This window comes from Spea bombifrons, chromosome 11, assembly GCF_027358695.1.
Source record: "Spea bombifrons isolate aSpeBom1 chromosome 11, aSpeBom1.2.pri, whole genome shotgun sequence".
Lineage (NCBI taxonomy): Eukaryota > Metazoa > Chordata > Amphibia > Anura > Pelobatidae > Spea > Spea bombifrons.
Window position 1 is genome coordinate 8373950 of NC_071097.1, and position 24508 is coordinate 8398457.

Sequence of the window (24508 nt, forward strand, 5' to 3'; positions counted from 1 at the left end):
ACAGACAAAAAGAAGAATCAGTCGTCGGTTCCAGAGGATACAAAAAATAGTGGGTAAGTGTGGGACGAAGGGAGTGGGAGAGACACTTTGCGAGATGTGATGGGGACAGGTTGTTGGGTATGAGGAAGAAAGAAGTGGTGAGCTCTTATTCAGTTGTAGGGGAAAAGTCAGTTATGTCAGGTTAACCCTTTAAGGCCGAGGACTCATGGGGGTATGTTTGAGTTGGGGAGGGAGGCACTGTTGGATTTCTGGGGAGACTCCTTACCTGCCGACCCAGTCCCTTCTTATGTCTAAGTAACCCTGTGATCATTAGGGGGCACAGGGTGACAAGAAAACCCCGTCTGGTCTGCTGGAACCAGACTCCCATCGAATTGCTGGCTATGGGGGCTCTACAAGCCATGAAATGCTCGATGCGCCTGGCTCGGACCTAACCACAAATTCATGGAACTGTGTGGCGTCTAGGAACGGCGGCGATGCCCGCCGACAATTGAAATAGCGAGATTTGCCCCACCACGTCACTCTTTTGAGAATGCATTAAGCTTGTGGTGGGCAACACTCGGTTGTGGTTACAGAGAGGGAGCTTGTTTGGGAACCCTGGTTTTATTACCAATCTTTAGGACCGGGGATTACCCAGCCGTGGCTATGGAACTCTGGCACGGCTACCGTGCGGACTCCTCCCGGGGATGTTTCCGACGCTGTACCTCAGGGTCTCGACGTCGGATCACGTTGCTTTTTCGATCATAACATCTTCAGACCCTGAAATCTCCATTGGTACCCCAGGATTGACGCGGCTCTCTTGAGATCACTCCGAAATAGTCACTCTTTGTCGGGTGGGCATTGCTGGCCATAGAACTGTATGGAGGCGCCGGGCAGTCTGGGAGGTGATGAGATTATACCTTTAATCCTATCAAGTTTGTGTGTATAAATACCTGTGCTGTCCTCAAAAAAGTCAGCTCTAGTCAGTCTCGGCTAGCGCTTGAGCAATTAAGCTTTCAGCGGCAAGGAAGATCTCTACGGCGGAGCAACTCAGTCCGAGTACAGGTCTCTGTCACACATAGAAATATTTGACTCACCTAATTTGTCCTGATGTAAAAACTCAGACCTTAATCAGTCCTTGGTCTTGTCTTAGATTCAAGATAGTTTTATGCCCATGCCATACATGTTTAAATTCCCTCAGCTCTGCTACTTCTGTTTGTAAGCTGTTCCGCTTATGTACCACCCTCTCAGTACAGTAAAGATACATCTAATGCACTGAATGCAAAATGTCCTCCTTAGCTGGCCTTGTGACTGCTGACAGCTTCATCTTGACAAATGATAAGCAAGTTATAACATAATAAGCAAGTGAATTTATTATCTCAGCCCCGGGGAGGTTGATTGCATTAAGCAGAGCTCAGATTGATTTGCTAATATATATTTAGCTGTTAACTCCAGTTCAATCTGATTAGCCCTCAGCTTGGCAGCGTGACACCTAACAAATTAAGGGGCCAAATTGGAAATGGAACGCAAAATAATGAGGTTATTGCTAAGTTAGTTAGCACCTTCCTTGCACAGCAGGCCACATGAATACTAACTCAGACACTATTAGACACTTACTGCGTTATTTGCTAGCAAAGTGTGGTAACATGTGACCCGATCATGGCGGTTTCACTGATGCTATGATTATTGTGGATCTTGACAGAAAGAGTTATGGGCAAACATTACTAATTTACATAACACTTTGTATTGTTTGCCATTGCTGGCACAACAGCAATGACGCACTGCAAATATAAGTAGCACCAAAGACTGCTTTGCAATCCTAATCATAGCTGAAGTAGGAAGTTGTAATATGCTTCCATACCTGCTCAGTAGGGTGAAATTGGGCCAGAGGAGGCAGGAATGGGCATGATAAACATCAGCTGAGTTGTGAAGGAAGTGGGCAGATGTAGACACCACATGCCCACACCCAGAAATTATAAGATTCCCCAGTTGCCAGTTAATCATCTGTGATTCCTGGAGTCTGCAGCACAAATATAGAAACTATAGAAAGCGTTGGACCCAACTATTAAATGCCTTGTTTTCTGCTAAAAAAACACATCAAACCTAATTCAATCCTTGGTCTTGACAAGGGCTGCAACAACTAATCGATAATAATCGATAATGAAAATCGTTGCCAACTAATTTAATTATCGATTAGTTGAATCGATTTTATCGATTATAAGATGAGGGCTTTTTAAGAGCAAATGCTCTGAAAAATGCCCCTCATTTTATAATCCGGTTCATTCAATGTCACTTACAGCAGTTACTACTTACAGTCCCTCCCCACAGTCACTCTGATGATTGGCCCAACCCCTTTCTGATTCCCAGTCCCTCCCTGCAGTCACACTGATGATTGGCCCCGCCCCTTTCCATATAGCGTCCACACTGCTCAGCAACTCATCTAACGCTAAGTATAAAATTAACCCCTTCAGGAACTGGTTTTTGTTACTACGTTTGCGCTAAAAGACCAGAACAGTAAATTCTCTCTTCTCAATTAGTGCACCCACACAAATCATATATTGTTTTTTTCAGCACAAGTAGGGATTTCTTTTGAAATAATAATTATATATATATATATATATATATATATATATATATATATATATATATATATATATAGGGAAATTAGGGAAATAAAGGAAATATTTTCACAGTTTCACCTATAAAAACTTAATATAACCAATGCAAATGGAATAAAAAACTCCAAAAGTGTATTTAGGTATTTGTCCTGTTTTTGGAAACACCTCATATTCCTGGTGTTTTCATTTATTTTGGCACTTAAAGGGTTAAATATGAATGACGTGAATCGCTGTTTCTAAATGTGGTATCCTGAGAGTTGCGCCCCGATAGCGGCCAGAAAAAGAAAAACTGCTCAACAAAAGTATATATTTTTTAGAAGATGACATCCCAAAGTATTTTACTTGGGGCATTTTAACACTTTTGATTTAACCATTTTAGTGCCAGTCTGTCTTAAACATTGCAGAAAAATGTCATTTTTTTTCATTTTTAACAAACCCATTCTATCCGAACACAGTGTTTCAGTATTTTTTTTCCTGGGTACATAAATTGACTGGAACAACTTGTGATTTGTATTAAGAAACACCCCCGAGTATAGGAATACCCATATACATGGGTAGGGCATGTCTCTTTGGCAGAGCGGGTTCAAAATTGGAACATACGCATTTCAGTTTTCAAACATGGAATTTTGACAGATCAGTTTGTTGGGTCCAGGTCTCATCTGAGACAAGTAGACATCCCAAATATCATTTTACCCAGGAAAAAACTAGACGGCTCAGGGAATCTAGTTAGGGGCATATTGGCCTGTCCCATGCAACTGATTCCAAACCGGCGCCTTCCAAATTTAGTCTAACATTTTTCACATCCACTTTGCGGTTTCACCATGATTATTTTTCTGATTAGATGTGTGAAAAAACAAAATAGTCTTGATTTATGTTCAGTACTCAGGGCGAGTACAGCGATACCCCACATGCATAGATAAGTCATGTTTCTCAGACATTGTGGAGTCAAAACTGGAATGTGCGCATTTCAATTTTTAAACTTTTTTAAATATTTCTTTATCAGATTACTTTAAGTGACAAGTTTAGGCCGCTGACATTGACCAGGGAGACCGATCCATAATCAGTGACTTAAAATGTCACTGACAAGTGATCAGTTAATAATTATGTTTTTTTTTTAAATTAATAATTTGTGTTTTTTTCCTAATTACCCTAGGTGACCCCTGTCTCTTTGTCGGACAGGGTCATCCAGGGGGTGCCATAATGATCAGATCACTCCTATTGGCCAGGATTGATCTGATCATCATCAGCCCACTTTGATGGGTTCTGCAGCAGTTATTAAACTCACAGCATTTGACCTGGAAGCACCCTGAACTTTCAGGTCAGTGATGTTATTATTTTATTTTTATTTTTTAAATATTTTTTTTTTAACTCTTTCAGTACTGATGCTCCATTGAAGCACAGCATTGACTGATATTTAGTCCCCAAACTTGTGGGGACTAATTTGAACCCCTGAAATGCTGCAATGGGGTCATACACAATCGCAGCATTGAAGGAGTTAATTGAGCAAGGGAGTGCGCTAATTGAGCAAGGGAGGGGGTGGGGGCTGTAAAACTTATTTTTGCTGTAAAAATGATTTTTTTTTCTCCCTTTACCATCATTTCTTTGGGATTGTAAGGGAAAAGAATGGTGTGTGCTTCTGTGAGTGAATGTATGGAAAGTATGGTGTGTGCTTCTGCGAGTGAATGGAGATATGAAAGGCGTGTGAATGATCAGTAATTAGGGTTGAAGCCTTGACGTGGCATTACTGCTCACGTAGGAAGTTAAATTATGGCACAAAAAGTACACATTTGCAAGAACTACACTTGGCGCATCAAATGAGGGGCTGTATGTGTTTCTAGTACAAACCTGGAGTGCGCAAGACACAAACGAACATGTCGCTATGGTTAGAAAAAACATATTCCATCATTATTTGTGCACTCAACTGTTGTCCTAGAAATACATGTAGCCCCTCATTTGATGCTCCAAGGGGCGTAGTTTCTTAAAATGGATGAATTGTCCGAATGAGGGAGAGCATGAGTTAATATGTGGATGAATTGTCTGAATGAGGGAGAGCATGAGTTAATGTGTTTGTGTGTATCATAGATGTATAATTGTGGAAGGGCAAAGATGGCACTAGCAGGATGTTTGAGCCTTGGGGACCAAGATGGCACAGGCAGGGTGTATATGGGACAAAGATGGCAAATCGTATGTTTGTTATATGGGTGCTGGTCAGGTTCTATGTGGGTAGTGTGGACGCTGGGGCTGGCTTTGGGGTGTGCAACCTGTGATCTATGCCTGTAATTCAGGGGTTTTTAAATATACCTTTAATGCTGTGTTTTTATGTGAATTTCAATTGATCTATGTTTCCATACATTATTTATGTATACCTGCAAATACAAGGTTTGTATGTCTTGTTCAGTTGATTAATACCTGCAATGCTGTTTCCATGTATTTATTTGATCTATACCTGCAATTTCATATATTATTATTGTATACCTGCAAATACAGGATTTGTATGTCTGATTCTGTTTATTTGTTATATACCTTCAGTGCTGAGATCACAAGTGAATTTCAATTGATCTATACATGCAAAGCTGGGTTTGTGTGTTAATGTGTTGATCTATACCTGCTATCGGCAGCAGGGTCTAATATTTATATATATATTTATATATATATATATCGGCAGCAGGGACTAATATTAATATATATATTGGCAGCAGGGGCTAATATATATATATCAGCAGTAGGATCTAATATTTATATATATATCGGCAGCAGGGTCTAATATTAGGCCCTGAAATCATTTAGTGCAAAAGTTAATGTATTGTGTTGTTAAAGGATTTTAAGGATTAGTCGTACTAAATTGTGGCTTCAGGCTTCCCATGTTGAATGATCAAGTATTGTATTGTCCAATAACAAAAGTATCATTCCATAGCACATTGCTTATGGCTATATATATATATATGAAACTGACATGATGACATGATGTCCTGATGAAAGTCTAATAAATAGACTTGACAAGCGCATAGTTGAGTTTGTGCCCCAGGAAGACCGTACCCCATACCCAAATAATGACTTAGACACTTTATTTGGGTGCAAAAATATTTTGTCCACAGCTTTATTAACATATATACAATATTTAGAGGTCATTGTCAACCCAGCCACCCCGGTTAACATAATTAACAGTTTACATCTTATTAACACTGACAATGACCTCACATAACCAATAAATTAACCATATAATGGCACCAACACATACCAGGTGCCTCCACATTAACATATTAACATATTGACCACAATAGGGATGTACCGAGACACCCCTACCAGACCGTTTAACCAAATTATAACTATGTAGGGGTATACCGAGACACCCCTACACCACCGATTTAACTAAACCACCAATGCAGGGGCATACCAAGACACCCCTACACCACCAATTTAACCACACACCAATGCAGGGGCATACCGAGACACCCCTACACCACCCCAGGTTCTGAGCCACAGGCCAGCTCGAAACCTACACCAATAACTTGAACCAAGTCAAATTATTAACCAACAACATAACAAAACACCGTATTAGGCAATAATCCCCAACTATCCCCGCCGCTGTGACAAAACGGGGTAGTCACCCCCCACAACCCACCTTAAAGGGAGGGAGGGTGGGACAACCAGGATTTGGATAAGCAGTTACGTTGATTAGAAAACTGCAGTTTCTGGAGTGATTATATATATATATATATATATATGTTTTTTCAGTGGTATGATTTAATGGTGGAAATTATTAATGCCCCCCCCCCAAATTGACTGTGGTATCTTGTGTGCCCCCCCTATATATTGTTGCAAAGGTTGGGACCACTGAAATACCCATTTAGAGGAGGGGGGCGCTCACAAGAGCTACCTAACTCCCCTCCTCACCAAAATAGATAGAAATTTTCAACAAAATATGTCAATCTTAAAGAGCAGTTCCCCCCACTGTGCTCAGTTTTTTAATTTTATAAAACATTATATAAGTAAGCCTTTATTTTGCTTAATTGCAGCTTTAATAATACTCACCAGTCATAATCTATTGTCACTCTTCAATGTCACTGTACAAATTTTGCTCCAGACACTAAAATGTTTAAATAGAAGTTTAAATGGAAATGTTAAAGGTGTTTAAAGTAGCAACTGCAAATATGGGATTCTGCAGAAGGGAGACTAAATGATTATTTAAAGGGGCCACTCAGCTATCATATGCATTAATACAGGGCTCGCCTGGTCTCCATGGCGACTGAGAATTTTGTCCTGGCGCCTAGGTCAGGGGCGTCCAACTTGTGGCCCGCGGGCCAAATGTGGCCCGCCGGACTTCAATGTGTGCCCCGCATGAGCAGGGCCGGACTGGCAGTACTCACGGTGCAGCACGGTGAGGCTCTTCGTCCTGCCCCTTTCAAGACGTGACGCTCAAGGGGATGGGCTCACAGAGTTCTTCGTGACGGGGAGAGGATCGTCACGTCGGATGAGAGCGGGAAAAAAAGAAAAGCGAAAATGTAAGTATTTAAAAAGATAGGGGTTCGAGGAAAGTGGACCTTGGGGCATCATTAATTTTTGTCGTTGAAAATAAAACTTTGTTAGTTTAAAAAAAATCCTGGCTCTTAACTTTTTTGGCTGGCTCCTAGATTCAAAACAAATTTGTCAAGCCGTGCATTAATATACATATGACTATAATATACAGATGGCTGAAGTGTTCCTTTAAATTTCTTATGGCCTTTGTGTCGGCAGAATTCTGTCAGTCTTCATTGGAGAAATGATCTCCTACTTAACTTAGGGACATTGTAACAAGTTTAGCAATAAAATGTGTTTCATGTGTATTTTACCAATGAAAATTGACAGATTATTGATAACATGAACCCAGGAAAAAATTAAGAAAATATGTTAAAAGGTGTTTTTGTTAAGAATAACCCTTACAATGTTGGCACAAAATTAACAAGAAGAAAAGTTTGAACTTTTGCAATGCTGGAGATAGAATTATATTTATATAGTTTTCACCAATAAATATTGAAATTACCCATTTAGTTAGCACAGTAAAATGTATTTTAAAATAACCCTTGCAATGCTGACACAGGATAACAAAAGTGATCTTTTAATGACCCTATTTATTTTTTTAAACTAATGAACTCCAGGCTAACCCAACACTATATAAACTACTAAATATAAAACCGTTTGTCAATATTGGCTTTATAGTAAATTGTAGAGGATGTTATTAAATTAAGCTATTTAATGTTGTATTTTCTGGATCCCTTAAGAGGTTGTTTTTGCAATTATTATTACAACATTAATTGTATGTAATATTTACACATTTAATTGCTACTCATACTTGTCTCCAACATGAATATGGTGATAATGTGCAGTTAAAGTATATGTGTAAAGATTGCATTTATCCATTTTGTAAAATATGTTACTTTTCAGTCTCTTCAACAGGTGTTGAAGTCAGGGAGAGAGAGGTACAGTTTCCGGAATGCAGCTGGCTTTGATGTTCTCTTGTCCCTTCTCTCGGACATGGAGGGGTCACTCTCGGAAACACCTGTAGGATGCTGGTCAGGAGTCCAACCAAATCACATCCTTCTGCTCATAAGGTCCATAATGATGGTTATATCTGCTGCTCTCTGCCAGGATATTGCAAACCAGCACTTTGTTAAGACTCAACAGGTTTTCCAGAGGTTAGCAGAGGACTTGAAACGACTGGGCTGCTTTAGACCCTCACTTACTGAGTGTGCATCACGCCTAGCGACTCCCAACAGAACCAGGAACCTCTGTGAATTATTACGTTTGGCTCTCAACACCCATATAGCCTGTCCAGAGTCACTAAGAAACTGTTTTGTGATACTCAGTCTCTTGCTTGGAATGGCGACAGGCACTCTGTGTCAATGTGGAAATGAACACAATACAAAGCCAATCATTTCTGAGCTGCCCATGAAGCAGGATCATTATCAGAGTCATTGCGCATCAAATGACAAGCTTTGTGATCTTATGCAGGATTTATTTCCAGAGGGCTCAAACAGGTGAGGTATCTTTTTGTATTGTTACCTTAAAAAGATCAAAGACATAATACCTATGTGGATTACCTGTAAACTGACAGACATACTGTGCATACATATTGACTCCTGACAATTGCAGCTTAATATCAGGAATACTATTTAAACCCTTATTTAAAATCGAAAAGGCAATCTCTTGGGGGGAAGTATATTAATAAATGCTGACTATATGAATATATGTTTCTGGTTAACAGTGTGTAATACTTACCTTTGAATATAAATATTTTTCACATGTTATATTTTATTCTGTGTTATACACATCACTGTGGGGAGAGAGATAGAATGACCTATCCATCTCAAAACAACTTATTTTACCATAGGCCATAAGAGTCACAGCAAAATTTTACACCATTGATATTATTGTCTCGGTCTAGGTGCCCAATGGATGACCTTGTCACTGTGGAACCAGGAGCTCTGTGTGCGATCGTCACCCTCATTCAAAGTGCTTATAGTGAGAAGACACCAGAGGTACTGCCTATTTAACGACAGATCCTGTAGATATGCCATGAATGCTATGCATGCTTGTGGGTCAGTTAACGCTAGGTGGCAGCAAACCCATGCAAACCAGAGACTAGCCCACATAATCATTAGCACTGTATACAATATCTGATTCTTTAAATGCACTAGTAAATGAAGACAAACATTCACACCCAAATAAAGAAAACAAACAACAAAAACAGGAATTGGTTTGCTGTCTTATTCCAAATGTACAATGTATAACCAATATATGGTGTGTAATCAAGATTACGTTATTACTATAATTTTGTAAACATTAGCAATTAAAATAAAACATTTGGGGCGTTTTCTTGAACAAATGAGGAAAGAGCACAGCATGATTTTAGTTTACTTTGATATACTGTAGGTAAGGCATTGAGTAACTCTTTAGCAATCACTGAATATACGTGTTATGCATGTTATCTGTTTCCCTTCCAGAAAATTACCAAAGTAGTCAGAAACATTAGGACAAGCAGATTTAGAGCCATGTGTAGACGTGGAGGTACCTCAGGAAGGAGTTACATTACAGTACATTTGTTTTGTAAAGCGTTGGCAGAATTCCAGTTTTTAGCACATGAAAGCTTAAGGAACTCACCGATTTCTTAACATTGGGATAAGTACACCAGTGTTTCTCAGCTATACCTACAGGGGACGATTTATGCAATAACCTGGCCCATGCATGTATCAAACCACACTCTGTAGACCCAGGCCAAAATAACAGCCACAGATGGGACTGAAACCTTATAATGAGAGCAATCAGACTCTTGAAGTTGACAATTAAATGGATTCAGCTGGATGTTGTCCCATGGTATTAGGGAGCTGCTTTTCAGTTTGTACTTCACTCATTCCTGGGAAAAAATTGGTTGTCCTGTAGTTTTGTACTAATTGTACTCAATAACAAAACTAGTGTTTTGTTATTGTAATACAGGTTGGCAGTATGGATACTTAGTTGGTAATAGACTGAGAAGCTTTACATCTGGCATTCAGTACTATTTACCTGTACTCAACCAGACCACTCGCGTACTTGACAAAAGCTGTGTAACGATCCATGTTTATGAAGAAGTGTCCCAGAAGTTTTATTTCTAGTACTTTGTAACTATAACTTCCCAGTTACCGTGTTTCCCCGAAAGTAAGACAGTGTCTTACTTTCTTTTTATCCCTAAAAGCCCCACTATGTCTTACTTTCGGGGTATGTCTTATATTGGGAAAAAATTGAGAGTGATGGGAGTTATGATGTACTTTTAGAGCATAATTAGATCATGAAAAAGACATTGGAAATGGTACAGCATAACACCCATCACTCTCACACACTTACCAATCAACACACCTACCAATCCACACGTATACCAATCCACACACATATACACCAATCCACACGTATACACAAATCCACACACATATACACTAATCCACACACATATACCAATCCACACACATATACACCAATCCACACACATATACACCAATCCACACACACATACACCAATCCACACACACATATACACCAATCCACTCTCACTTAATGCTTTCCTACCTTTCCTTTCTTCTTTCAGCTTCTTTTCCTCCTCTTCGCTCCTCTTCTTCAGTTCTTGTCTCCTTCCGGGTCAGAGGGCACGGACAGCGGTGGGCGCGGCTTCAGTGTTGTGCGCCGGGATCTGACAAGAAACCCCGGCGCACAACAGCTGTTGCCGCGCAGATCACAAGGGAGCGGTATCGGAGGTCATTAACAGACCTCCGGCTCCCTTGAGTGATTTTAAGCCGGGTTGAACCCGGCTTAAAATCACTCAAGGGAGCCGGAGGTCTGTTAAAGTCCTCCGATACCGCTCCCTTGCGAGCCTGCTCCTCCAGCGGCGGACATTACTGTCCGTCTCTGGAGGGGTGCCGGGTGCCGCAGGTTGGCACCCCCTGGAGTGTGGCGCCCTGTGCGGTCGCACACCCCAAAGGTCGGCCCTGCTCTAAGGGGCCGGCCTTAGGGGTCTGCGGCCGCACAGGGTTTAAATAAAAACATCGGGGTTTTTTTTCAACTTTATTTAACATCCTCCATGTTAAATAAAGTTAAAAAAACTTTATTTAAGATGGAGGATGTTAAATAAAGTTAAAAAAAAACCCCGATGTTTTAATTTAAATCCTGTGCGGCCGCAGACACGTAAGGCCGGCCTTGGTGGGGACTTCCCGGCCCCTTAGAGTGGCGGACCCGGCAAATCCCCCGTGTTTCCCCGAAAGTAAGACATATGTCTTACTTTCGGGGTACGGCTTATATTAGCCGACCCCTCTGAAACCCCCGATACGTCTTACAATCGGGGGTGTCTTACTATCGGGGAAACACGGTAGTAAATCAGGTTAGAGTATTTATGACCTATCACAACAGAACACAGCCTAAAAACAACAAAAGGTAGTTTGTATTCCTTAGGCTTCATTAAACATGTTTTGTTCCTTTATTCTCTTTTTTGTCTAAGGTACATCTGTGCTTTAAGAAAAATAGTTCTACCCACCTTCTTTGATCAGTTTTCATCTTTTTTTCAGACAACAAATATCCTGGGAAAAAAAAATCAATTGTTTTTTCTCTCTAAAACGGTCTATTTTCCGGCTCTGTTATAGCATTTCCAGAAAGTGCAATTTACAAGAATCCTGGTTTTAGCTGAAACTTCACAATCTGTGTATTGACAAGCTGGACAGAATCAATCCCCAATCTCTGCCATTGAAAACCAGTATGAGCTGCCAAATGGTCTTCAACAATCAGAGTGAAATTTATGAATCCTCATTCCCATCCTTTATGCTGAATAAGAATTAGTCCTTAAGTAAATGGGACGTATTGATGATTTCTGCTCAAGTCCCCTGTGATCCCTAGCATTACAGGGTTCCAAGAGATCCTCATTTAAGCACAAGTGTTTTTTGGGGCAGAGCCTTGACAGACTTAGTGCTACTTATGCCGCTGGTTAATTTTCTGTCTTTCTGTAATCATAATACTTCATAATCTGTGGTAACACAATGCACAACTGCTAGGTTTTAATTTTGCATAATAAAGCATTTTGTTGATTATGATATAATAAGACTGATCCATCTCCAGAGCAGCTTGTACCGGTAATTTACCGTAATAACACCATTTTAATGATTTTGTGCCTCTGCAGGCTACATTATTAAGCTTACTATTTTGTGTGGAGTGATCTTCTAGCACTAAATTGTACTATATAGACAAATGTATTGGGACACCTGACCATTACACCAACAGGGAGTTTGATTGTATGTATTAGTTGTTCCCAAGAACATGATTGAAAAGGTGTAGGGGATGGCTGGCATATTTTGGTCCAGGGGCTAAGTAAAGCCAAGCACACACTTACTGTTTTATTTACTCATGCTGGCACAACTCTGACCAGCAATTCTCTCTTAGGCCAGCCTACCCCTGGCAAATTGCATAACTAGTTAAGTTGATCCTTGTTTTCCACAGCTGTCCAAGGAGTTCCAATGTGCAGTTGTGGAGCACATCCAGGCACTGGTCCAGAGTGAGCGGCAGCGCCAGGTGCTCTGTGAGTCTCTGCTGCTTAGCTGTATTGTCACATTCTGCAGAACGACGCTTGTAGATTATCAGGATCCACTACGGTTGCCCCTTGTCAGGCTGTTTGAGAAACTAGCATCCCAGTCAGTCCAGCCAGATGTGCTGAGGTATGCAAGCTCATTTTCCATCTTAATTTAATAGTATGTGTGGATATGTAGCAAATCATGTCACAAACATGTATGTACAAATATTTTTTTCAGGCAATTTCTGTGTTGTGCTGTCACAATGAAACAGAGCCCAGAGGATTATGCAGGTGAGGGAGAAAAGGGAGTGTAGTTCTTTACTGTACTTTACTGTATTGATGTTACTGCACTCACCTCTAAGAATACATCTCCACTTGGACTTGTTTACCTGTATTACCTTTTGCATGCTTTCGTGGCCTTAGCAATTAGGTGTTAAAAATCAGATTATCACAGTTTGTCTCAGTCAACAAACAGTGTAGGTTTTCAGTAAAGCCTCCTAAATGGCCAGTTGTTTCTTTAATTTCATATAGATACTGAAAACCTGATCTGTTTGTGATTTGTAGGACCTAAGTAGGGAACCAATAGTGTAGATGACTGATGCCCAAATTCTTCTTGGGTGTTATACATCTAAACAAATTTTTCTAGGTTTGTTATACTGCTTTTATTGAAACAATTGGCATTGCTCGTTATGGTTAGATTGTTTTTGTTTTATTTAGTTCCTGCGGTAGCTAATCCTGTGTACCTCTCTGTTTTTCTTCTGTGACTAGATGATACACAGAATCGCCCTAGCCACTCTCCGTCCAATGGCTCCATCCTGCATACGTGCATCAGTCTTGTGTCTATGGCTTCCCCTAGAAGGTTCCAAACCAATACCACATCTGTGATGCCATCATTTGTAGAATTTGACATGTCAACACGTGGATATGGGTACAAAATTACGTTGTAGGAATTCTTGCTTATGGCATCACAAGTACAATGTTGTAGAAATGGCTGTTTATTTTAAGATTTTTATTGGGTTAAGTGTTAGATACATTAAAGTCATTACATGTAGGACAGAGTGTCTGCACATGTGGAAACCTAACTATTATCTATAGATGATTCAAGAATGTTGTGGAAAGTTGGATTTGAGTTTGCGTATTTTCAAAGATTTGTTAAGGTTTTGGCTCTTCCAACATCATCCAGTTAAATTTTACTTTTACTCACTATTATCTCCCCCATTATGCTTTCCTGTCTTAAGTGTCAGAAAAACTATTTTTTTTCTTTCTTCAAAAATCAGGCTGCAAACAAGGTGGCTAGTTTTTGCTCATCTCCACAATTATTGACAATATACATACCCCATTCCTATCCCCTTTCTGACAAGCTCTTCTAAACTAACTGTAACTGGCATTGATATCTGAATAACAGATTCACTTCTAGAATAGCTTTGGGCCAATTTCTGGAGGGGGCTACTGCTTACCTTACCCTGTGGATGCCCATACTTCAGCCATTCATTTCACTACAGTTTTTTCCTTTTTAATTCATCTCTTTTAATTTCTTGAACCTCTTTTTTTCTTCATTTCCTTTTACCTGTATTGTTTAACCATCAATGTGCGTAACTCTGTAAATGGTTATTGTAACATAGCTTGTTGCTATGCACAACCTTCATAGAAAGACACCGATACTAATATGTATGCACTTGGTTTATTTTTTGCAGAATAATGTGTTCATATGGCTACAGTTAGCTATAGTTTTTTTGTTTGTTATTTTTTTAAATGTCTTTCTTTTTTTTTTTATTTCAGATTTCTTTTTTTGCCCACAGTTGCTACAATAAAGGGCTCAAATGTTGAGGAGATCTTATGCGGGGGTGTAGGAACAGGTACCTTTTAACCAAAGCATATCTTTTTCTGTCAGAACCCAATTCTCATCTGCATTGAATGACCACAGAAAGTGACTTTTTGACCTAACTCCATTAAGCAGCAATATAGCTAACCTCCATTTCTTACCCTGTCATTTCCACAAGCTCAGCAGCACAAAAAGACCATTACCTGGTACACCAAGTTATAAAAAAAACAACACACAGACATGTGATGAGTGTGTTAGCCCCAGGTCATTCTTAATGTTTTCAAATATGTCTATATCACAGGTTAAAGAGAACCTTTGCTAAAAAAAATCTCTTAAATTACACTGTTCTCTGCAGTAATTGTAATGTTTTTATGATGGCTCAGATTTTGTAGTATGGTTATTTGTAATAAAGGACAGATGCATTTGGAATACTTTGCTCACTGGAGCTTACAATCTAAAGGTGTACAGTATGGTCATTTAGAGGGGAATTGTGAACAACATGAAGATTGAGAGGATTTGAAGTAAAAGTATGACATATCAGACATAATTGAGCCCAGTGGTATTTCAAAACGTAACTGAGAAAAAAGTGCATGATTGGATGTGTCTGGGATTAAGTCACAGCGATGCAGTTATCCTTAGGGAGCAAGAGGAGGGCCTTGCAAAAGGACTTGGGGTGCCTTACAAGCATTTTCCTAACAATACTCCAGCTGGGATGCCAGGCGTAACTGCTTCTTCATTTTCCTCTAATTATACCCCAACCTAAGATGACCTAGGACAGTGGGACCCGGTGCATGGCTCCTCTGGTGACTACTGCCATGGTTTGGCTGGTTTGCTGTATGTTGGAATGTACCATAGTGATGATTGTGCCCATACTTCATCTTCATCACTTAGTACCACAGTGTAATCTATTTCCATGGTGGGAACAAATTGTAATCCACAGGTCCGGTCACAAACTCTAAGCAGTAGGCCTGTCTTGTTGCACCCCTTGATGGAAGAGACAAGGGAGATAGCCTCAGGGCATTATCCCGGGAGTGGGCCACCTTCATGAGCAATTGCTCTGAATCTACAGCAAAAAAAATGTACAGAAAGTCGAGCGCACAATCCAAATGCATAAAAGGCATACATATTATTCCTGAATAATAATGACCAATAAATACACAAAACAAATAAAAAATTTTGTGAACACTATTAAAAAACACTTATTTAAGGCATAAGTATTGGGGATTCCATCATACTATATGGACATATATTGCTACATCAATGTACCCCAAGTCTGGTGAGTTCTATCAAATTTTTCATGGCTATATTGCTTACCAAGGAGCTGAATCATTTAGACAGCACAGCATTTTAACTGCCATGCAATTTACATATATTAGAGTCTGTCTGGGTATGCATCTTAGTGTTTGTTTGTCTGAATTTTAGTGTGTGTGTGCCTGGGTATTTTAGTGTGTGTCTGGGTATGTATATAAGCTTGCCTGGACATGTATGCAAGTGTCTGTCTAGACATGTGTGACAGACCGACCAGGCACCTCAGGTTGTCCCTTTCCACCAAGAGCGACTTCTCCCTTCAGGACAATAATTCCCCGCAATCCGTCGGCAATGTCCCCAAGCAAAGTAAAGGGATATCGCTATCTGGTACCCAAATAACCAGGCAAGACTAGTCTTTAGGTACAAAAGGGGAGAACCGATTTATTTTAGACACAGACGGCAGTAAAGGGATTAACAATACAAAAGGATACAGATGCCACTAACATAAGGAAAACACATTGTCTTGATTAGATTATCTCCCAGACTTTAGCGTGCTGTGTGTAAACTGGTAGGAAATAAGGAAATAATGAAAAACATTTTTATTAATAACACACAAAAGGATAACATTAACTGAGGGGTATGGTGACTCTAGGAACTGTCACAGTCCCAAAATGCAGGAACCCCAAATCTGTTTCCGAGCTCCACAGTCTTTAGGGTCTCTTACGATTTGGATAACGTGGCACTCCTTACCAGGGCCAATAGTTTGTAGTAAGGAGGCTGGCACTCAGTCCATGACAACATGTATGCAAGTGTCTGCCTGGACATGTATGCAAGTGTATGCTTGGGTACCTTAATGTGTGCTTGTCTGGGTATGTTTGAGTATGTCTGCCTGGGTGTGTTAGTGTGTCTGGGTATGTATGTTAGTGTCTGGCTGGGTATTTTATTTAGTCGTTGCCTGATTTTAAGTGTGTTTGTGTGTGTCTGTATGTTACCATCTGTCTGGGTATGTATGTTAGTCCTTTTCTGGTTATGTATGTTAGTGTCTGCCTGGGTATACAAGTGTGTCTTCCTGGGAATGCTTCTGCGTCTTCCTGAGTATGTTAGTATATGTGTCTGGGTACTTTAGCATGTGAACGTGTGTGGTTTGGGTATATTACTATGTGTGTGTCTAGCTGTGCTAGTTTAAATATATGGGTATGTTCGAGTGTTTGTGGATGTGTGCTAGTGTTGAGTGTCTATATGTGTAGTGCTGAGTATCTGTGTACGTGCAATAGTGCGTGTGTCTGGTTGTTTCTTAGTGTGAGTGCCTCTCCTGAGGTCAGGCTCTGGATCTGCCCCTGGCTTAGCAGTAAAGCCATGTGCAACGCGATGGAGCAGCAAGATAGGGGACGCACACTCCCACTCCCACCATAGGATCTCAGCAAGGTAATTGATGGAGACAAAGAGGAGAGATATAGATATAGATATAGATAAGGGAGATATAGTAAGAAAACTGAGAAAGAAAGAGAAACATATAGGGAGAGATATTGAAGAGAAATGGGAGAGATAGGAAGAAAGAGAGAGAGTGAGAATTAGAGATGGGGAAAAATTGCAGAGTAAACCAGAAAGGAGGAGAGATAATGAGGAGGAGAGATGTGGACAAAGGGAGAGATAAAGTGAAAGGAGATAGAGGAGAAATAAAAAGAAAAATGAGAGATGATATAATGCGAGATGCGGAGAATATGTTAAAGAGAAAAAGGAGAGATCGAGATGAGAGATAACAAGAAATGGGAGATAAGATAAAGAAAAAGATAACTAATGAAAAAGAGGGATTTTAAGAAAGGAGGAGTTATGGGTAAAAGAGAGAAAGAGGAGGAGAGAGAAAAGAGAAAGGTGACAGATCAAAGAGATAAAGAGAAGGAGAGAAAATGAGAAGAGATCAAAGATTAAGAGAGAAAGTGAAAGAGTTCAGAGGGAGACAAGTGAGAGGTAAAGAGAGATGGGAGGAGATCTGGGTGCTGGGTCATCAAAGGCTTAGAGCTCAGCACTGAAACATCTGAAAAATGGCAATTTATGTAAAAATTATTGTGTGGTGCTTTATTGAGCATCTGTGCTTGTTCACACAGTGCATAAGGGGACAAAATAAAATTTTTCCTAAATATTTCAATTCGAAATTGTGCATTTTTTTTAATTTATTTTCCAATTTATCATTGATTATCTGTTTATATACATATATAAAGTCAAATTTACCTAAACAGAACAACTTGGACCAATATTGTATTAACTCTTCTGTTAACAAATGAGAATGCTTCCTATTACAGAACAAATTGTATATAGGCCTCTGATTGTAAAAAATGTGTATTATGAAGTTGGGGCACTTTGATAATTAGCTCCCCCAATTTCCCCTGATAACCATTATTACAATGGCTCTCCAATGATAACTGTAGAAATTAGCACTGCTATGTACCGAGTGTTAATTAGCCACTAAAGATTAGCAATTTTCAGCTGCAAATTATCTGGCGTTAATTACCCCTCCTGCTTACATAGGGTTCTAAAGTGTATCCTCTCTTTATAATTGAAAATAATGTTTCAGAGGCTTTGTATTTCCTGGGTCACATATAACACTCAACTAAATATCAAACTAATAGTATTTTCAATGCAATAGACGCCGCAACACCAGTGTGTGTGAATTCACGCAATATTTGCAAAAACATATCTGTAAAAAATTACTTGAAACAATATCTACTCTAGACATTGCATATCATACCATACTGAGTCTAGTCTCTTACAATTTGGCCACATTACTATCACAAACTTCAACAAAGACAGGTGGTAGGATTAGTGCATGGAAAGTGTTAAAATACTTCCCTCTAGAAATACCATGGGGTCTAGTTTTCAAAAATATATGGTTTGACGGAGGTAAATTGAATTTGCCAGCTTTAAAGATGTCTCAAATGGTACATGGGCGCATGATGATCAGATTTGAAAGAAAATGGTTTTGAAATAGAAGTACACTACTTGTACTTATTGCCCTATACCCTGCAAAATAAAAGCATAAAAACGTCCAAACTCAGGACAAATATTTTATTTAGTAGGGTTTTCATTAGGTTTTGTAGATGAGTAAAATATTTTTTTTATATTTTCACCATATGATTTAATTGTTTTTATAGGAAATTAGAACAGCCATTGTCACATTGTTCACAAAAACATGAAGGAGCATGGCTTGGTACCATGGTAACAGGTGATGCTGGAGGATATATAAATTCAAGCATGCTGCCAGCTGATCTATTGTGAGATCAGCTGGCTGGCATTCTAGTAAAAAAAACCTTGATCACAGCAAACATGCTAAAATCAGGGATAGTGAGGTCACAAAACCCATAAACTCAAATATAAAAGTTTATTTTAAAAAAAATGTATGACTTTAACACACTCGGTCAGAACATGGATGACAATGACAGTAGTTACTAAAGTAGGAGTACCAAAGGTGCATATGGATTTTCAGACACATGCTATCATCATATTTGTTGTTATGGATATTAGATTAATAGGGACAGAACGTTGATCCAGGGATTTATTCTGATTGCCATATTTGGAGTCGGGAAGGAATTTTCCCCCTGGTATCGGGCAACTGGCATCTGCTTCATAAGGTTTTTTTTGCCTTACTCTGGATCAACACAGTAGGCACACAATAGGGATATAGGTTGAACTTGATGAACTTTGGTCTTTTTTCAACCTTATGAACTATGTTATGAACTATGTTACTATATGGCCATAAACATTAACACACCCATACACTCATGCACAGGCATGTTAACCCCATACACCAATACACACACACTCAAACACTACATGTGGATAAACGCACTCATGCTAATGCCATACAGTAACACACACAACATAATTACACACCTGCTAATACTGCACCCTCACATAAATGCACAGACTATCCAACAATGTACACTAAGACACAACCACTGACTCTATATATATTGTGTAGGTTCCCCCTTTTACCGCCAAAACAGCCCTGACACGTCGAGGCATGGACTCCACTAGATCTCTGAAGGTGTGATGTAGTGTCTGGCACCAAGACGTTTAGCAGCAGATCCTTTAAATCCTGTAAATTGCGAGGTGGGGCCTCCATGGATTGGACTTGTTAGACATATCTAGTGTCCCAGCAGCATTTAAAGACATTATTGAAGAAAATCCCACTCTCTCCGTACATGCACCTTTGAAAAAATTCCCTTTAGATCCATAATCTACATTTAAATTAAAAAAAAAAAACATGAGGCAAGAAAACAAATCTGTGTCTGAACTGGCATTGACTGCTCACAAAGCATTAGATTATAGCTATTTAATGTCAACCTCTCAACGTGAAAATTAAAGAAACATTGCTGATAGTTTAACTTTTTTTTACTTGCAAGTCATTCTGCAATTTTTTCGTCTCCCTGGTTGACCATGACTTTAGTAATTTTACCAAAGCATATGCCCACCTACAAGTTTTTCCCACTCTCTGCACATATCAGCTCTGTGAAGCCATGTATCTGTTGCTCTGCAAGCCTCACATGTATTTTTTCATGCTCTCCAATGCTGAATAAAATGCTAATTATGCTGTAAATGCGATATAGGTGTGTCTTACTGCATTTAATTATTAATAATTTATGATATAGTGTACCATACTCTAGTGTTTACATTGTTAACAAGACTTAACAGTTACTTGGTTCCTTTTTGCTTCTTGTGTTTTCTTTTGGCTTCCTATCAGGACTAAACGGGCCATGTCAGTCATGAAGTTGTTTCATACTGCACTTTGTTTTTATGTAATGGACAGAAGTACAACATTTAAACTTTGTTGTCTTAGCAGATGGTCGCAGCTTCCCTCCTCAAGGGGGTCTTACTTTCACATGCTGGTTTCTAGTGAGCAAATTCTCTCTAGCCCCTGAGCCCCACCCTTTGCGCTTCTTGACTATTGCACGTCATATGTCTGGGAAACAGCAACACCACATCTGTCTGTCTATTGCCATGAATGCTGTGGAGGACATCCTGGTGATTTCGACAGAGGAACAAGAATTCCAACCATTAGGTAAGATTTTACAACTAGAGAAAAAAAGAAGTAATTGAACAAGGGGTTAGAGTTAGGATTAGAGGATAGAGTGGAGGGGTTAGTAGTTAAGGGTAGAGGGGTTATGGATAGGGTTAGGGTCGGAGGAGGTTGAGGTTAGAGAGGCTAGTGTTAGGGTTATGAGTTAGTGTTTAAGTGAGGGATCAAGGTTAGTATTAGGGTCATTGTTAGGGGTTAGTGTTAGTTGGGTTGGAGTAAGGGGTAGTGTTATGGTCAGATTTACAGTTAGTTTTAGCATAAGAGAGATTACAGGGTTAAGGCTAGGGCTGGAAGCATTTAGGTTAGGGTTTTTACGGAGTGAGAAGTATTTCTTATACCTTAGCACGGACACTTACAGTGAATGGAAAGTAGAAACGGAGAATACTAAGAGAGATCATTGTCATTTTAGAGCGGGAACAAACATTTAAAGAAGAACTACATCATGTTTTTCACACTTACGTCTTGCGATCTATTGTGACTGAGAACTGGCGCTGGTCTCTCTGGGATTGTCCTGTAGCTAGGGGCCGATAAGGTGTGGGACAATAAGGTCATCTACCGGGTCCCAGAATCCTCCCCAGATTTTTCAGAGGATCTAAATTATGTAAATGATTTAGTGGACTTGTGGGCAAGGTCATTGAACACCACCACTAACACACAGGAACCACTAAAGAAATTGCATGGATGCAATTATTAGCTTAACTTTGACATGCCAATGGCAGAAGGCTGCATAGAGGGAGCAAATAGAGAGAGCTAAAAGAATGAATTAAGAAGTGATAAAGCTGTATTCTGTTTTCAAGGTAGCAAACCTTATGTCAACATATTTTCCTTTCTCTCTATAAGACATAATGGAGGTGGAGCCGTCTCCTATTCCTTCCCATGCACCATCTCAGATTGTGCTCAAGTTGTCTGGTTGCATAGTGGTTGAACAGTGGCATCACTTGTCTGTGGTGCTGAAGGAAGTGAAACGTTCTTCTATTGTCAGTGCCTGGATAGATGGACAACTTCTGGGGTCTGGTGAGGTCAGCACATTCCTGGGTATCTTCTGCATCCTGATCTCATGTTTTCTGTACCATTTGTAATATTTATCTTTAGCAGTGTAAAAATTTCAGTTTTTAAACTTAAGCTGTATGCATATATTGTGACAAACCCTGTAGCATGTGGGCCATAAATGTCACAGTCATGGTTCTTAAGCACAATCCTCTAGGGCAATAAGGCTCAGGAACACTGACTTGTAGTGATTTATTTTCAACTGCTCAAACAAACCTAGTTCCCAATTGGAGCCCTCTCTAGCTATACTCTGCTGCCCCAGACTGACCCAGCTAAGCCAGGCTCTGGAAAACCCAGAGAACACACAAAGGTCCAGGCAAGTATTCCCTCACTTGGCTAAGGGGTAGTCTTATTTGGGGCTTATGCTTGCCCAGGGAGCACAGGGGAACTTCCTCTTCCCACCACAGTCTCCCTGATCCTCAGGCTCCAGCACCTGTGCCTGACATAGGCCATAAAGGAATCCTGGACCGGATCCTGCAGACCTCTAGCCTCTTGTAAAAGCCGACATGGATTTTCCACTGGAAGGGAAAAGGGAGCATTGGCCCACCCTGCTCTCCAATTGCTCCACCCCAGGGACCCATATGCATGACTTGTAAAGCACCTGCACCCAAATGCCAAAAAAAACTAATCTCCATGAGGTTTACAGCATCACAATCACAATATAAATCCAGTTTACCTTTCCATTGCAAAGTTGTGAGAACTGTCTTACAATCAATAGATTAAAGTCTGTCCCCCTCACCATACCAAGACAGTTTGGACAATGCTATGCTGTGGGAACGGTTTGGAGAAGGCCCATTTCTATTTGAGCATGACTGTGCCCCAGTCCACAAACAATGCCCATAAAGACATGGTTGGATGTGTTTGGTGTGGAAAAACTTGACTCCAGAATTGAGCCCATACCTCAACCACATCAAACACCGTTGGGATGAACTGGAACAGAGATTGCGAGCCAGGACTTCTCATTCCACATGAGTGTCTGACGTCAGAAATGCTCAACTGGGTGAATGGGCAACAATTCCCACAGAAACACTCCAAAATCTTGTGGAAGCCTCCTCAGAATAGTGGAAGGTGTTATAGCTTCAAAAGGGGGACCAACTACATACTAATGTATGTATTTAGAATGCGATGGGGCCTTCGAAGTATTGAAGAAACTAATGTTCTCCCTCTCCTCGTCTTGATCTTTTTGTGTTGCAATAATTACTGTTAGCAACCAGGGGAATGACAGACACCAGCAGGGTCCAGAAAGCATTGGCACCTACTGGAAAGGAATCCCTGATCACACAATCCTTACACACGATCAGTCACCAGGTTTTAAGGATGTACAGGTTACATCCTAAGAAGACTGAAAGGGTTTGATTAATCCATATCCCTTTAATTAAATAAAATAACATATTTAACTGAATTCATGTTTCTGTCCTTCTTTAATTTGCCCTTGTTTGTACTTAGATGAGGTACATACAACGCCTTCCTGGTGGCAGTTCATCTCTTCACCCCACTTCTCTTGTGGATATTCATGCATTTCTTGGAACTCCTAAAATGTGGCGTCAGAAGAGCTCTCTACTCTGGAGGCTTGGCTTTTTTGCACTATTTGAAGAGGCTTTGTCTGAAGAGATGCTGTTATTAATTCAGAGACTTGGCCCTGCCTACTGTGGAAACTTCAAAAATGGTGAGAAGCCCTCTTATGCTCTTTATTTTTAAACTTAACTCACAGGAACTCTGCAAATAACTTCAATTCAATGAGATCCTGTAAATTTCACAACATTCCCAGCATCAGGTCCTTACTAGTTTCCCAGCTCTGTTTATGCATGCAGTGTCAGAGGTCAGCATAGAAAGTAAAATGTTCTGCTACAAGTTTTCTCTGGGGACCCTGAAGAGGGAAGGTGTTCCGTAAATGGTGGTGGGTACAGAAAAATGATTTAATTGATTTCCCACATGCTGCTGTCACTCTTTAGTTTTAGTTGATAGAATTGAAAACATATGGGAATTGAATTTCGGGCATGGAGATCAAAAACCTGATCACAGAAAGGGAACTATGTTCATAGACAGTAATCTCACCTACCATCTCACTTTAAAACAGATGGACCCAGATTTTTAGCCAACCACTCTCCAATAAAAAATAACTGCACATTTTGTATAAATCCTATGTGTATATTGTAGATTATATTGTATATAATCCTCTGTCACATTATATCCTCTATTTTTGTCTTGCTTATGGTTGCTATTATAGTATAATTTGCCATGCGTGATATAATAGATTATTTATATATGATCAGTTTATCCACTGCTGTCTGAGGAGAAGATTGTTTTTGGGGTGAATATTCTCAGCTCATACGTCAGTACTGTTGCGCAAATCAAAGATACATACAACGAAGTGGATGGAAGACACATTGCAAAAGAGGTAACTATAAAAATCTCCCTTTGATAATGTATATCTGAGATCATCCAGTTCTGACCTGAGTAGATAAGGGAAAATTGTAGTGTATGAGCCCCATGGTGAAATACAAGAAGATAGGTGTGGTGCCATATTTGATACCTTCCTCATCACTGGTCCAGAAAAAGTAATATGTTTCCTTATAACAAAGTTCTATGTTCTTTTCATTCCCATGCAGATAAATGGGTACATGTTCATATGCCTTATCTATGCCTCTAGTCTTTACTAAAGCATT

At 39.9% G+C, this 24508-nt stretch overlaps 1 protein-coding gene across 1 annotated transcript in view; it reads left to right on the top strand.

The window, feature by feature from the left end:
• Positions 1 to 24508, top strand: part of WDFY4 (WDFY family member 4) — a 208753-nt gene that overhangs the window by 64246 nt on the left and 119999 nt on the right. The window contains exons 13-22 of the mRNA XM_053449912.1: positions 8016 to 8608; positions 9016 to 9109; positions 12582 to 12796; positions 12890 to 12942; positions 13420 to 13579; positions 14431 to 14507; positions 20559 to 20777; positions 21636 to 21814; positions 23289 to 23508; positions 24116 to 24240. Of these exons, the coding sequence (XP_053305887.1) occupies positions 8016 to 8608; positions 9016 to 9109; positions 12582 to 12796; positions 12890 to 12942; positions 13420 to 13579; positions 14431 to 14507; positions 20559 to 20777; positions 21636 to 21814; positions 23289 to 23508; positions 24116 to 24240 (1935 nt within the window). The remainder of the gene's footprint in view (positions 1 to 8015; positions 8609 to 9015; positions 9110 to 12581; positions 12797 to 12889; positions 12943 to 13419; positions 13580 to 14430; positions 14508 to 20558; positions 20778 to 21635; positions 21815 to 23288; positions 23509 to 24115; positions 24241 to 24508) is intronic.